Source organism: Tachypleus tridentatus, chromosome 12 (assembly GCF_004210375.1).
Source record: "Tachypleus tridentatus isolate NWPU-2018 chromosome 12, ASM421037v1, whole genome shotgun sequence".
Lineage (NCBI taxonomy): Eukaryota > Metazoa > Arthropoda > Merostomata > Xiphosura > Limulidae > Tachypleus > Tachypleus tridentatus.
In genome coordinates this window covers 1,216,956-1,233,520 of record NC_134836.1, presented here as the reverse complement: position 1 = coordinate 1,233,520, position 16,565 = coordinate 1,216,956, and the positions used below count along the sequence as shown (strand labels likewise).

Sequence of the window (16,565 nt, the reverse complement as noted above, 5' to 3'; positions counted from 1 at the left end):
AATCCTTATACTTAAATTGTTGATAGCATAATTTAAAATTTGCGTGTCTAGTTTTTAGGAATTTTTGGATTAGTGCATTATTAAAAATTATAGACATTAAAATTTCACTGAATTCTACTGGATATCAAATTGTGCTTATTTGTTGTTGAACATAAAGATCCACTAAAGGGCTTCCTGTGGTCTATTCACCCGAATTTTAGGGTTATAAATTTTCACACAGAGCTAATGGAGGAGAGGGTAAGCAGTTATTAAAATAGTAATTAAAACAGTCAAAGGAACAAAATATATAAACGTAACAAGTTCTTAACTTTACCTCATTCCAACATTGTTTATAAAAACAAAAGTGACATCTGCTCACTTTCTTTAACAAACATTTGTTTTCGAAATTGAAACTAGTGCATTTTTTAAAAAATATATTAAACTTTCGTAAGGACGTGCGCAGCGAGCACATTCCATAATGTGCATTTCGTCAGTTTGTTTCTATTTGGAGCGTTTAAATTCCCTACGTATCTGAAAAATGTAAAGTATTCTTTGAAATAGTTGTTTAGGTATTGTAAAATAATGACTTTCTGTGGAAGCACAAGTACTTAAAGAAATCACAACAGTAAAAATATCGAAGTTTAAACTCTTAAAAAACAACTGGAGCGAATTGTTTGCATTTTATTGTGCTAAGAAATATGATAGTGATTTTTAATAATATTTTGGTTATGTGATCAAATCAACTAATTAGTAGTTCACTAACGATACAGTAACTAAAATATTATGAAGTAACATTACGTGTATGTATTGTTCAACTTATTTTTATCAAATAAATTCATGCAATGAAGAAATAAGTATTTTTTTCGGTTTAAACACTATTTATTTATTTATGATTTTACACAAGTGTCGAGGAAGCGTTTTAACATTTGATCTAATGTTAAAAGAAATAAAGAGCTTTTTTATTAATTACTAAAGTTTATGTAATCATAGAAACAATTAAATAAATTTCGGCCTAATGTCAGCGTTAAATGTAGAAACACACGTTAAGCTGTTTTACGGTAGTTTGGTGGACTATGCAGTGCTAGTCGCTTGTGTAGCTTTGAGTTTGGCCCCGCATGGCCAGGTGGGTTAAGGTGTGAGACTCGTAATCTGAGGGTCGCGGGTTCGCATCCCCGTCGCACCAAACATGCTCGCCCTTTCAGCCGTGGGGGCGTTATAATGTGACGGTCAATCCCATTATTCGTTGGTAAAAGAGTATCTCAGAAGTTGGTGGTGGTTGGTGATGAGTAGCTGCCTTCCCTCTAGTCTTACACTGCTAAATTAGGGATGGCTAGCGCAGAGAGCCCTCGAGTAGCTTTGCGCGAAATTCAGAAACAAGTGAGTAAATTTAATGGTGATAATTAAGCCATATTAAACATCTAGTAATTTATTTTATTTACATGTTAACAACTTTAATAGACGAACATTTTGGATTTGTGTTTCACAGTTTTGATATTTGAGTGATTGAGAAATACGTTTCTCTTGATCTTTGTTTTGAATTTTGCACAAAGCTCCACGAGGGTTATCTGCGCTAGCCGTCCCTAATTTAACAGTGTAAGTCTAGACGGAAGGCAGCTAGTCATCACCATCAACTGCCAACTCTTGGGCTACTCTTTTACCAACGAATAATGGGATTGACCGTAACATTATAACGCCTCCACGGCTGAAAGGGCGAGCATGTTTGGTGCGACGGGGATGCAAACCCATGACCCTCAGATTACGAGTCGAGCGCCTTAACCACTTGGCCATGCCAGGCCAACATTATTTTTAATAACCAAGTTTGACGCATTTGCTCAACTTATCTATCTATACGATATTTAGACTAATATAACGACTTGATTGCTAGCTTTCTTTGCTAATCGTATGTACAAACAACGAGTCTGAATTGCTGTCTTCCAATCTTTCATTAGTGTTGAAGTTGTAAAAGGCATTCTATTTCCTTCTTATGTCGAGTCTTTACTCCTGTAAGAAACATCGGATTTAATGTCAGGAGAGAGTGAAACAATTACTTCTAGAGATTTAGGTCCTGTTGAGAACTTGAAAATCCTCTCCTCTTAATATTTTGCTAAAGAACCTTTGATGTTCTACTTTCCGAGAGCTGATTGTACTTAGTCTTTCGAAGTTTTATGACCATAAGAGTTTCTTTATTAACTTTTGACTGAAATTACTTTGAGCTCATTAATGCGAAGAGAGTCTTCTTTGCATATCATAATTATGTTTCATTATATGTTTGGCAATAAGTTCAGGAGAATAAATACCGTAAAGTTCATTTTGATAAAAGAACATTGTAATTTAGAAATTCGATATTTGTGTACCTACTTCCACGATGAAAGGTTAGAATTCACGACTTTATAGTAACTTTAAAGATGACTTCACGAAAAAAAAATATTTTCTTCGCTTAATGCAATAGTTTCATTGTCTTAAAATTTCTGTTTAACAATTACGAAGTGAACAGAAAATATTTATTTTAAACACTAGCACTAGGTTGGGTTTGAGGATATGTAGTTTAGATGGTTGTATGTTTTGTGACTTAACCAAGTGAACGTCGTGCTTAGAACATTAAGTAGGTTTAAATGCTAAGCCTATCTAATACTGAACTCAAGAAGTGACATATGAATTGAAGAAATACAGATATTATTCAGTTTAACTTCACAGATACCTACATTTGAGAAACATTGTTAACTTAAGTACTTCTAATCAAAAACAGTCAGCTGAAGTTGTTAGGTATTATAATTTATTTTGGACAAGTCTCCGATATATTATGTTACGTCTGTTAAAATATTACTATTTCAAATAACCGGAAATGTGAACTTAGAAGTTAATTAAATGTTAATATGTATTAAGTCTATGATATTTGTCAACATGATTGATACGCAATTTTCTTTTTACCATAAATATATTTTAATACGCATACAAATAGCAATACAATTTATAATAACGGTTATTGCTTATAGTTATTACAAATGATGGTTTATATAAAAGTTTTACAAACTTGCAAACTGTACTTATATCTGGTTTGGAACTGAATCTGTTACCGACATTCACGGAGAGTAAATCAGTTCTTTGTTTATGCACCTGCATACTTCTTTTGACAACTGGATAATTTTGAAGTGCCTTAAGTTTTCACCGGCGACAATATCTAATGTTCTTTTAGAAATACTAACGTCGAAAGTTAATTCACTGAAGTTAAACGGTTTGTAATGCTTGAAATGTACAAACATTTTTGGTCCAGTTGTGTAATTTTCCGAATAATAGGCGTTAATCACAAAAATAGCTTCCGAGGTCTATAGTACGCTGGCTGCAGCTAGTTAATACTATATAACTGTCTCTTGGCGCGTCTTTTTTATATACCAATCACGTGAGTTTTTAGAATGTCCGAACACGCTAGCATTTTCGTAGAACAAATATTGTTGTTTCTAACTCTTAAGAATCTTGTGCAAATTCAGAGAACATGCAGGACTTGTGCAATAAACAACCAATGATACATGTCACGTGCATCAAACTGAAACACGCATAGGTATTAAAACAAACGTATAACGATAAATCCGTTATAAATTGTTAGTTAGCTCAGGTATTAATAATTAACAATATAAATGGTCAGCTCAGGCACTTACGAGGGTTATTTAATAACGCATATAATATTCATTTGAGTTACATATCATAAGCAACATCGTAAATGTTAAGTTCAACTACTGACATATAGAGAATATTTATATCACTTAGTAGCAAGAGATAACTAGTCATGCAGAAAATAAGAAGTTCGGCTGTTTCCAGATTTACTTAATATAGTGTTAGAAAATTACTGTTCCTTAAAGTAAATTTATTTTTTATAGTAGCAGCATAGTGAGTGGCTCGTTGAACGTCTCTAAGTTTTCAAATACAATTTTTTAGCCCAAAGCTCCGCCATCTCTTGACCGACTTGAGATCTAATTACGGTTTTTAACTCAAGATTGAAGTATTTGACCACGCCTAAGATCTCACAGATTAACTCACTCTAATCCCGCATAAAATAATTGTTTCATTTCATTTTACAGGAGCATCACCCAACATAACTATTTATATTTATATACTGGCAAAAACCCACAACAAAATTACACTTTATATTTATCACTTTAGGAGAACTAAACCTTTATCAAGCCGTATCAGGTGGACAAGTTCGTCTTCCCTGCAACGTAACAGCTCCTTCAGAAGATGATTCCGTTTCTCTTGTGCTATGGTATCGGAGCGACATCAACGCTCCTATTTTCAGCGTCGATTGCAGGCATGGTCCTTTGGAGAACCCACAACACTTTCCTAGCGAATATTTGGGAGATCGCGGAACATTTGATCTGAGTACTCAACCTGCACTGTTCATCATTGACCCAGTTTTACCTGAGGACGAGGAAGAATATCGGTGTCGAATAGATTATCGACGAGCACGAACTTTCAATTTTAGAATGAGACTTCAGATAATCAGTAAGTAGATACAAATATTCCGTAATTCTCGAGAAGTATTTTGATTCCTGTTTTTGGCACTCAACGATATAGAAGTTTGTGTAGAAATTATATCATATACGTCACAGTAAATTTTACGAAATAACTGGATGAGGTTATCCTTTCTCATTAAGCCACTTGGGGGTGAAAAAATACGCATTTGCACAAACCTGTATAATGTGACACACTTTATGTGATGACAAAAATTCAATATTTCCCGAGATATAAAAAAAATATTATTTTATGTTGTAATTGTTAAATTGCAGAAAGTAATAAGAAAAAAGTTTGTTTGATTTTGATATTCATGGACAGCTCATTAGGGCTTCCTCAGGTTTTATACCGATATACTAGACAGAATAGCTAGTCAACATCACAGACTATACAGAGGGTAATTAGTCAACATCATAGATTAGATAGAAGGTAATTAGTCAACATCATACACTAAAAAAGGGTAATTAGTCAACATCATATACTATATAGAGGGTAGTTAGTCAACATCATAGACTATACAGAGGGTAATTAATCAACATCATAGATTAGATAGAGGATAATTAGTCAACATCATAGATTAGATAGAAGGTAATTAGTCAACAACATAGACTAGATAGAGGGAAATTAGTCAACATCATAGACTATATAGAGGGTTGTTAGTCAACATTATAGACAAGGGAGAGGGTAGTTAGCCAAAAGTATGAACTAGAGAAAGGGTAGTTAGCCAACAACATGAACTAGAAAGAGGGTAGTTATTTAACAGCAGAGACTGGAGAGATAGAGGGTAACTAGTCAACAGCAAAGGTTAGAGAGAGAGTAGCTAGTCAACAACATAGACAAGAGGGAGGGTAGCTAGTCAACAACATAGACTAGAGAAAGGGTAGCTAGTCAACAACATAGACTAGAGAAAAGGTAGCTAGTCAACAACATAGACTAGCTAATGGGTAGCTAGTCAACAACATAGACTAGCTAATGGGTAGTTAGTCAACAACATAGAATAGAGAAAGAGTAGCTAGTCAACAACATAGACTAGAGAAAGGGTAGCTAGTCAACAACATAGAATAGAGAAATGAAATGATTAACAAACAAAATCTTATATGAATACAATTATATCAATGTATATTATGGTTAGAAATGAAGACCAAGTTGTTGTTTTTATATTTTTAAAGGATAAACAAGATAGTCTAAAAAGAATAATCCAGGTTTTTGTAGCTTTAAAATATTACTCAAATCTTTCTAGTTATGTACGGGAGCTTCGCAATACACAAGAAGATTTGTAACTCTAAAATTTGGAATTATATCCCTGCCGTTGGGAAAGCACATAACGGATAGTAAGTTGTGCAGATTTGCACTTAAACATATGGAAAAAACAGTTACAGTTCAAATGTATAACTATTACTTGGCTAACTATATACTTTATTATTCGATAATATTTCTTTTGTTTGTTTTCTTATTCATGAATTTCGCGCAGAGCTACGTGAGAGCTATCTGCGCTAGCCATCCCTAATTTAGCAGTGCAAGACTAGAGGGAAGGGAGCTAGTCATCACCACCCACCACCAACTCATGGGCTACTCTTTTACCAACGAATAGTGGGATTGACCGTCACATTATAACGCCCCCACGGCTCAGATTGCGAGTTGAGCGCCCTAACCACCTGGCCATACAGAGCATATTCGATAATAAACATGAAATTTATGTGTAAATATAAAATACACAAGGGTAGTGATTTTTGAAAATCTGTACTACACTTTTGTTTATGTTCAAACCATCTAGATGTGCCTCCCCAGTGGCTCATCGGTACGTCTGCGGACTTACAACGCTAAAAACCGGGTTTGGATACCCGTGGTGGGCAGAGCAATTAAGATGCAATGTTTATTAGTGATACTTGTTTTTCTGTTTACTTCTTATCATATTTCTTCAGTTTTTATTCTTATTATTTTCGTAATTATTACCTATTTCTATTGTACAATTATCCTTTTAAACACACCGTTTAGTTCTAGTTTTATTTTTGGGACACACGTGATATTCTTAAAACTAATATTTTAAACTAGTTTCTGTAATGTCTTTGAATATGCTACAAAATAATAAAATAAAAAAATAAAATATTTTTTTCGTCCACTTAATATCGGATCTATATCTATTCTGTCTGTTCTTAGCCATTTTCTACAAAGTATAAATCTAACTCCCCCTTTTTAAAGAATTTTTCGAAGTGGTAGGCTATTCTTCTAGAACTCTGTAAGGGCGTAGAAAGTATTTGTATGTTAAGCGTATTTCTTTGTTTAAATAGACAGTTAAAGAATCGTGCTCGTCTGAAAGAAATTCAAGAAGACATTCGATTTGAAACAAAAACGTTCAATTAATCGATAAGACAAGATACCCGGGCTCAGAATTGTTTCAATATGTGAACCTCTTGTTTGAACAACAAGCATTATCATTGAATGTCACGGATTTTGTTCATTTCATATTATATTGCACCATTGTTATATGTTTACTACTTGTGTTTTTCTTATAGAAACAAAACAGCACGATTCTTAGTTAAACCTTTTGTTAACAAAAAATACCTTTGTTTCTTTCGGTAAAGATTTCTTAAAAAGAAATATTTTAAACAAAAAATATGTATTAATATTTCAGATTTTCACATTTTTTTTAAAATAGCAACAACATTAATTATATTTTAGGTTTTTTGTTTGTGTATAATAATCAATAATAAATAAGAATATTACCACTAATCTTCTAAAGATGCAGCTGCACAGGAGCTAACATTTAATATTGCATTAAAGTCAGTAACTGGTGATTTCAAGTAGTTAATAAAATAAACTTGATACGGTTGAAAACAAAATGTCGGGTACTATTAAACAAAAATATGTCTTTTACAACATAAATTATTGCAAACTGCGTAGTGATAGCACGTTCGGACTGTACATGATCCATATCTCGTGCTTAATTGTCTTGTTTGTTTGTTTGTTTTTGAATTTCGCACAAAGCTACACGAGGGCTATCTGTGCTAGCCATCCCTAATTTAGTAGTGTAAGACTAGGGGATGACAGCTAATCATTACCACCCACCGCCAACCCTTGGGCTACTCTTTTACCAACGAATAGTGGGATTGACCATCACATTATAACGCCCCCACAGCTGACAGGGCGAGCATGTTTGGTGCGACGGGGATGCGAACCCGCAACCCTCGGATTACGCACGCCTTAACACGCTTGGACATGCCGAGCCATGCTTCACTGTCATTTTAAGAAACGCGGGTGCTTGAAAAGTTCGTTGTATATTTGAAAGCTTAATTCTGCGTCTGCTATTAAAATGAAAGTTGATAATTTCTCACTCACTTTTAAAGCTACAAAAACACAACCCCACTCTTTATGTGGCTGCAAAGATTTGCGCTAATGCTCCCCAACTTCAATTATAACTTTTAAACATTACAAATTTGATATTTACAAAAGAAAACGTTTTCAAATACACGTTGTTAACAAATTCAAGTAGTTTTGAAAATCTACTAAAAATCGGTAGCTTTGTTTGAAATATGTTTTTTTTCCATTTATGAAGTTCTGTAGTTAATGTATCCATATTTTTACAATTTATCCTACTATAAAAAAAACAAAACGAAACGAAACATTCTTTTGATAATCAAGAAGAAATGTGATACGTATTGAAGTCCATGTGTTTTTAAGAATGTTATATTGAAGTATTTAAGTTCATCTATTTTTAGAAATGTTATGTTGAAGTGTTTGAAATGAGAATCTGTTTTTTTTTACCTTTCGAGATTCAATTGATAAACATACAAAAACAAGTAAATGTAGGCCAAACTTTTTACATATTAACCACTTTGTAGTCAGTCGCCTCGCGTTTGAAACAAAAAGTGACTAGTTCTAAAGATTTAGTTATATTTCTAACAGTTTAGGTGTTCACTGTCTTTCTAACACATAAAGTAACGTTACTACAACAGTTACTCTATCCTCTATTTACACTCAGTCATCGGCAACATTTATAACTCACGATTTTCCTCCGTATTAAGAATAATGTTTCTCATTGGTCGTTTATTGATATTACGCATCTTTCATCAACATACATATAAAATTCCTTCTTCAGGGAAGCCCCGCTTCTATATGGCATAACTGTATATTTGCGGACACACCGCTAGAAACCGAGTTTTAATACCCGTGGTGGGCAGAGCACAAATAGCCCCTTGTGTAGCTTTGTGTCTAATTCCAAAGAAACAAAAATCAGGAGTAAAACTATAAGGTCGTGACAATCTTTTTTGTCATTATTTTTTTACTGAAGTTACCAGTATCAATGCGCAAACACGTATCAGAAGATTTGAAGAATAATTGGTAATAAGTTTACAAAGTTCTGCGAATCTTTGAGTGCTTGTTAGTCCTCTTTGAACTTTCTAAGGCAATGGAGTAAATTAGAAGTTTATTATAATTAGATAAAAATATTTATTGTTGTTGGTTTTAAATAAGAGAGAGTAAAAGAATTTCCTTCTGTAAGGTATGTAACTTACAAAAAATAATCTCAAGACGAAAGCAAAATGAAAGCAACATTTAAATGTATTTATATTTTCGCGCAGACTGGTAGAGAAGACGCTCGGTTCGTGATATGCAAGGTGAATGTCGTCACGAAACTGTCGTTCGAGAGTAGGTGGTGTTGACTAACTACCTTTCCTCCAGTCTATAACCTATAGATTAGAGATGGTTGACGCAGATGGTCCTCGAGCAACTTTGTGTGAAATTAAAGAAACGAAAAATCATATTTTGAGAATTAAACTTTTGGAACAATTACTCATTCATTAAATCAGTATCTTATTTTACTTTATTTTTCGGAATTCATTTTCGCTGGAAATATATTGTAAAATATTATCATTATATGAATAGTAAATTTCATCAGTTTTTAATATTTTGGGTAACTTTTATGGTTAGTACTACGAAGGTAATTTGTGTTTTAATTCATTTATGATATTATGTACTTTTTATTAATTTTTCTTTGGAGACTGAAAATCATCTTTTTACGACAAGCAAAGTCCCGTCATGGCCAGGTTAGTTAAGGCGTTCGACTCGTAATCAGAGGGTCGCGGGTTCGAATCCCGGTCGCACCAAACATGCTCGCCCTTTCAGCTGTGGGGGCGTTATAATGTGACGGTCAATCCCACTATTCGTTGGTAAAAGAGTAGCCCAAGAGTTGGCGGTGGGTGGTGATGATTAGCTGCCTTCCCTCTAGTTCTACACTGCTAAATTAGTGACAGCTAACGCAGATAGCCCACGTGCAGCTTTGCGCGAAATTAAAAAAAGAAACAAACAAACAAGCGACAAGCAAGCAACATTTTTAAAAATAATGCGGCTGTTATGAGCTTAAGATTTAACAGACTTTGACTTTATATATATATATATATATACAATATTCAGGGTTCCCGGATTGCTCAATGGTAAACCTGAAAACTTTTTTCGCTAAAAATCGAGTTTCGATACTGTAGTGGACAGCACAGAACAAATAACCCCTTTTGCAACTTTGCAACTAGCAACAAGCAATATCAACGTTGTCAAAGAAAATCATCTGGTACAGAACCGCGTTACGATCTTTATTAATGTTAATATTAAATCTGTGACTACGCTAGTAAATAATGCAGAATAAAAAAAATTAAATGGGTCACAAAATGGGGTCACTGTATAACCTAAGTGCTTTTAGTAGAAGGTATTCTTTACTTCTTCAGTGTTGAAAATAAATAAATTTGCGGTCTTTTCTGGGCGTGTTAATCTAGAAAAGTAAATACTAAAGTTAATAAAATAATCATGGATCATACGCACTTTCTAAAACAGTGTTCTTATTGCTTGTTTTGGAATTTCGCACAAAGCTACTCGAGGGCTATCTGTGCTAGCCGTCCCTAATTTAGCAGTATAAGACTAGAGGGAAGGCAGCTAGTCATCACCACCTACCGCCAACTCTTGGGCTACTCTTTTACCAACGAAAAGTGGGATTGACCGTCACATTATAACGCCCCCACGGCTGGGAAGGCGAGCATGTTTGGCGCGACTCGGGCGCGAACCCGCGACCCTCAGATTACGAAGCGCACGCCTTAACGCGCTAGGCCATGCCAGACCCTGTGTTCTTATTACGCATTTTTAAAGTGTCCGTCATTTTATGAACCTTTTGGAGGTGCAACGCGTTATTCACTTTAAGCGTTGTTAAGATAGTTTCTTATCTTATTATAAAGTTTGTCACATGCAAGACCCTGCAAAACATTCTTTAACAATGAAACATAAACCCGCATTTTAAAAAAAAAAACAAACTAAACATTACTTCAGAAAATAGTAACAAATAATAGTATTTATCGAACAAAGTTTTCAGCGAACTAAATACAAAAGAAAAATGGAACCATCCGAATCTTGCTGTTGTTTTCAAGTAATGTTTGAAGTTCTTTTTTCCCCGTAGGTTTAATATACAATTTCATATTTTTACCGAACTAAATATATAGAAGTTGAATACTATACATGAAAACGATTTGGGAACTATCTAGACCACAACCGTCCATTTCGCCACGTCTAGTCATACTCTACCTGACGACCGTGTTTCTTTACTTGACAATAGCTATGATGCATAGTTGCCGTTTTAAGAAGTTTCGTCGTAAGGTTATCGTGTTTGAAGCGCACTCCTCCTGCCAGCTGCTTTCAATAATGCTTGCACTGTATAAGGAAGACAGTTCCCTCGCGCCTGTTACAGTATTTCGATGACAAATTTGCGTATCTCTTTCTGAGTGGTTTTGGTACAGAAAGTTGATACATTTTCCTTTTGTTTTCCAGTGCCATTAAGCAAAGAGGATATCCCCGACATGGAAATTCTGAAATATCTAATCTGAACTTGTCTTTATGATATTAAATGAATATTTTGCCTCGGAGAGGGCGTTTTCATATCCTTCCCAAATACTACTAATTTTCGGTGGCACTGTACTAATTACAAGAACCAAACACTATCAAAATGTATTTCCGATATATGCCGTTTCACTGTGAATTATACCTGCTGTGTTTTTCACGACATTTGATGATTTGCATTTTAAAAATTCTTTTAGTGTAACCGATATATGTCGTTTTACTGTGAATTATACCTGCTGTGTTTTTCACGACATTTGATGATTTGCATTTTAAAAATTATTTTAGTGTAACGTACTCAAATCACTTTCTTTCTATATATATATAATTTTAATGGTTATTAAATCTGTATGTTTTTTGCCTACTATTAGACGTGATTCTTGTGCATCATTTTTTCAATGTAGTTTTAATAGATCACATTTAAATACACTAAGATGAAGCTAGGAGTAAGAGAAAAAACAAAACATTGCACAGAATGATATTGTTTGCCATTTAAATACATTTTCCATTTCAGATTAAACATTCCTTGTTATCAGTTTCGCTTAGATACCAAACAACGTAATATGCTAGCACGTTATTAAGTTCTCGAGTCTGTCACCGAGCCGCTTATCATTAAATAAAATAGAACTAGAAGTTATTGACAATGAAGACATTTAGTTTTAATTTTATTACTAACGAATTATATAAGAGCTTTAATTGTGATGTTTCTTATGCATTATTGTTTAGTAAATTATTTAACAAGAGCTGATTTTGCTGTTTTACTAATTTCTTCAATAGCAAAATATTGTACGAAAAACATTGTTTGCTGACAAGTGTGTTTCTTGTTTTTATTTGTCTTTTAATACGAATATTTTCTTTAATGATTGTCTTAGCTCTTGTTATTTCCTACTTTCAGTTCCACCGACTAGAATTGTCATCACTGACCAAAATAGCCGACGATTAAGGAATGTCATAGGGCCGTACAACGAGGGCTCGAGGGCTGTTTTGCGATGTATAGCGGAAGGAGGTAAAATATATAAAAGAGGTAAAAAGATACACTTAATAATTCGCAGGAAGAAAATGACAAAGCTATTTAAGTAATGAGAGCAGCAAAGTGAATAATTTTCAACTGAATCAGGATGACGAGAAAACCCACTTGTAGAGAAAAATAGATATGTAAAAACGGCTTGTATGGGTTGAGGAAATTCTATACGATATGAACAGTTAAGTTATTCTTCATTTTGTGAAATAACCGTATTCTTAACAACTTAGTCAGTTGAGTCAGTATTTGTTTTGTGGAATAAACATAAAATAAAGTTGCATTAGAATTTATTTTGTGGAGTAACACAGTTTCAGAAATAAATAATTTAGCTATCTACACTTTGCCAACCCGCACGTATCAAAACCCAATTTTTTATACTATAACCATTTAGTCCTACCGATGGGGTACTGGAAGTAATTTAATAGTTGAAATCTAAGTTTTAATTTTTTGTCAAATGACTTATTAAAGTAAGTTGTTAAATACGTTAATCGATTATGTTTAGTTAACAGAATCCTATTTATTGATAGCCTACGTTTTTTGTCATAACAATATTTTATTCACAACTATATCCTAAACACAATTCACATTTTAAAATATTTAGATTTTTGAGTTATAGTTAGATCACTGTCAGATCTAAACCTCTTAAAGATCAATAAAAATTGAAGTTAGCATTAGTATATCCTTGGCAGAATAATAAAAAAATATATTGAGCGTTGAAATGATTTTTTTGTAGGAAAACCTCCTCCAGCAGTCACCTGGTGGCGGCATTCAGTTTTAATAGACAATCATTACACCGAGATAGATAGCAACAGAGTCGAAAACCAACTGTTTCTGGATCTTTCTCGGCAAGATTTCAGAATATCACTAATGTGCCAAGCCTCGAACACAAACCTCACTTCTCCAAACAATGTTACAGTAAACGTCGACATGAATTGTGGGTATTACATCAAAGTACTGTAATCAATTATCCATATTTTGATACGGATTTGTTAATTTACCTGCCTATTCGTATGATACTGAAATTACGTAATCTGAATACTAATATAAGAAAAATATATAATATATATGTATTACACACACACACACATATATATATAATAGCTTTAAAAAATAGAACATAATTATTAAGTTATCTGACGTTGGTACATTATATATTTAGTTTCAAGTAATTTACTCTGCCAGTAAAACGTATATGATGATGAACCACAACTTATTACTCCATACAGAAAAAAACAAACTTATTTTATTTAAACTAGCAGTTCATCATTGTGACTTTATCGGGGCCAAGGGAACATGCACTAAACTTATTAAATTATTTTGTGTGTATTCTGTCAGCTCTGATGAATACGTAAACGGTGGCTCAGATAAATATTTGATTTTATATTTGGATCAATAGGATGTGTGTTATTATAACTAAATAGAAAAAAAAACACTTTCTGGTTCGCACTACAACTTTTAAGGTTTCAAAATCATGTATGCTATAAAATGTAGTTGTTTTCAATATATTTGTAGCTCAGAACTCTTACTGAGGTTATTAGTCACCTGTTTATTTGTTAAAACACATATTTAAAAAGGGTTTATTCGTACGCTACCTTCACTCGTTATTAGAAATAAATTATAAAATTGAATAGAATGACAAAACCTTTGTGTTTATACAAAAAATTATTATATTCAATAATTTAGAGTGAAATTAAGATAATAATTTAAATTAAGAAATTCAAATATTTAATTAATGCTGTTATAGATGTGTTATATTTTTCAATGCTCCGATGTTTTAATATATGCATAGCTTTAGGTTAATTACAAATTGTGCGGATTGTGCCAGGTACTAAAAAAAATATTTTACAGTTTTGTAAAAATTGTTTCACAATTTAATCTCTCAATTATTTTCAAACAACGATAATAAATAATTATATCCAAAATAAAATAGATTTATATCTGACCATTACATACATTTATATATATATATATATTTTTTTTTTTCCGAATTGGCCACTGTAAAATTTATATTCACGTTTGGTAAAGACAGCTGTGACTTTAAGTCGAATGCTATATAAAAGAAAGTCAAATAAATCTCATAAAATTTATTGTTACATTAAAAATCGAGATACGTATGTGCTACTTTCGAACGTTTTTGTTTTGATAATTCATTTAACGGGTTTCTTTCTTGTAAGGAGATTCCCACGAACTTTTGTGCTTAAGAATATTTTATTCCCTTAAATATAAAATCACTGAGGAACTGACGAATCAGGAAACAGATTCTTAATAAATTTTCAAGATATATCATTCAAAAACATTACAAAATGTCAAACAAATGCAGTTACTCTTATAGAAATATCAGAACATATAAAGACATGGCTTAATTTACGTAAAAGAAAAATGATGACATTGTCGTTGTTTCGGCCAGGTGTTCTCCGTCTTGTGAAGGTTGTTTGAACGAAACATTGACTATAATTGAACTCATATGAAGAACTTTGAAGGAAAACGTTGACCACATAACTCTTCCTTTTGAATGATATTTAGTGGTTGTTGCAGTTAGCTTTCTGCAGAAGTTTCTGAACATTTTTAACCAATCTTGTTGTTAATAATATTTATACTTGAACATTTACTTAATAGCTTAAAATATTTTGTAAAAACATTTCTTAAAAGCAAAACAAATAAATACAACAAATCATAGTTACTGTTTATATCTGCTATTCACGCGCACGCACAATGACTGGCAAGCAAAACATTCATAGAGGTGTGTTATGATTCCGTTGTCATCCGCAATGTCGACAATAAAACTGTATGCACATGCTAAATCAGTAGAATCAGAAGTCAAAGAGCGTTGTATAGAAAAGCCTAAAACAAAGGATAGAACCAAGACGGTACAGGTTCTTGACGCATACGAATTGGCAAAAGGATGGGTGTATGATCAAACAAAATAGTCTGCTACTAATTGTGGTTGTATTTATAACTACCTCCCTGGAATTAAAAAAACCAAGAGGGATGTGGAAATCGAGTTATGCCAACCACTGACAACATTATGTCAAGGAACAATAATTTAATTAAGCCTCCCAGCAGTAAGACAGGAAGCCCTTTTACTTTAATCTTTTTTTTCCATTGTTCTCCTTGCTGCAAGTAATTCCAAAGATGTTTATGTCGTGTAGTGTTGCTGAAATTTTGTATTCACCCAGTGAAAGCGGATACAACTTTTCCACGAACTAATAAGAAAAGAAAATTGAAAATTCACTTTTTGTTTTATAAAAACGTCTTATCTTTATATATATATATATTATTCATGTGTCCTGTGAAATTACTATGGAACTTGTGGAAATGCCAACTTTGTACATTAGCACAAGAGAATGTAACCAATCAATTCATTTATTTTGGCATGAAACTGATTAAAGCTGAACAAATTTCAACAATAACATTTGCTCTAGGAAAAAGAGAGATTGACACTGTTGTTTTTTATTTGAAAGCTCTTTATCTTTTCAACGGTTCTTTCTACTGTTGTGCAACTTGTGCTAGTAGGCCTGGAAGTTGCTTGCAACCAGCGATGAAAGAAGGCATGGCAAGCATTTCTTTTCTTATTGCAAGGTTCTGTGTAATGATGAAACTTCTACCTTCCATATGTATTCGTGTTCAAGTTTATCATAAAATTCAGACCGAGCCGTTATATCAACATCTGAAATGTTATCACCCCAGACACAAACATTTTGGACACAAACGATACAAGGCTATAAAGGGGTTTTACATCTAGAAAGTTCAATGGATTGCAATGTTTGTAACTGCTCCAGGTTAGGCCAGGCATGGCCAGGTGGGTTAAGGCGTTCGACTCGTAACTCGTAAATCCCGTTCGCACCAAATATGCTCGCCCTTTCATCCGTTGGGTCGTTATAATGTGATGGTCAATCCCACTATTCGTTGGTAAAAGAATAGACCAAGAGTTGGCGGTGAGTGGTGATGACTAGCTGCCTTCCCTTTAGTCTTACACTGCTAAATTAGGGACGGCTAGCGCAGATAGCCCTTGAGTAGCTTTGAGCGAAACTCAAAAAACAAACAAACAGTGCTTTAGGTTTTGGCATGGTTAGATTATAGGGATGATTAGTAAAAATGTTACTACAGTCAATAATGACTCTTGCAATTGAAATATAATTTTTCTGAATTTCTGCGAAATATTCTTTATAACTTGTTCTTCATTTGGCCAATGAAT

At 33.4% G+C, this 16,565-nt stretch overlaps 1 protein-coding gene across 2 annotated transcripts in view; it reads left to right on the top strand.

Annotated features, from left to right (window-relative positions):
* The window catches only part of LOC143234863 (cell surface glycoprotein MUC18-like), a 159,881-nt gene that overhangs the window by 70,217 nt on the left and 73,099 nt on the right, over window positions 1-16,565 (top strand). For both annotated transcript variants that reach the window (XM_076472557.1, XM_076472556.1), the window contains exons 3-5: window positions 4,135-4,473; window positions 12,245-12,355; window positions 13,104-13,304. In XM_076472557.1, the coding sequence (XP_076328672.1) occupies window positions 4,135-4,473; window positions 12,245-12,355; window positions 13,104-13,304 (651 nt within the window). The remainder of the gene's footprint in view (window positions 1-4,134; window positions 4,474-12,244; window positions 12,356-13,103; window positions 13,305-16,565) is intronic.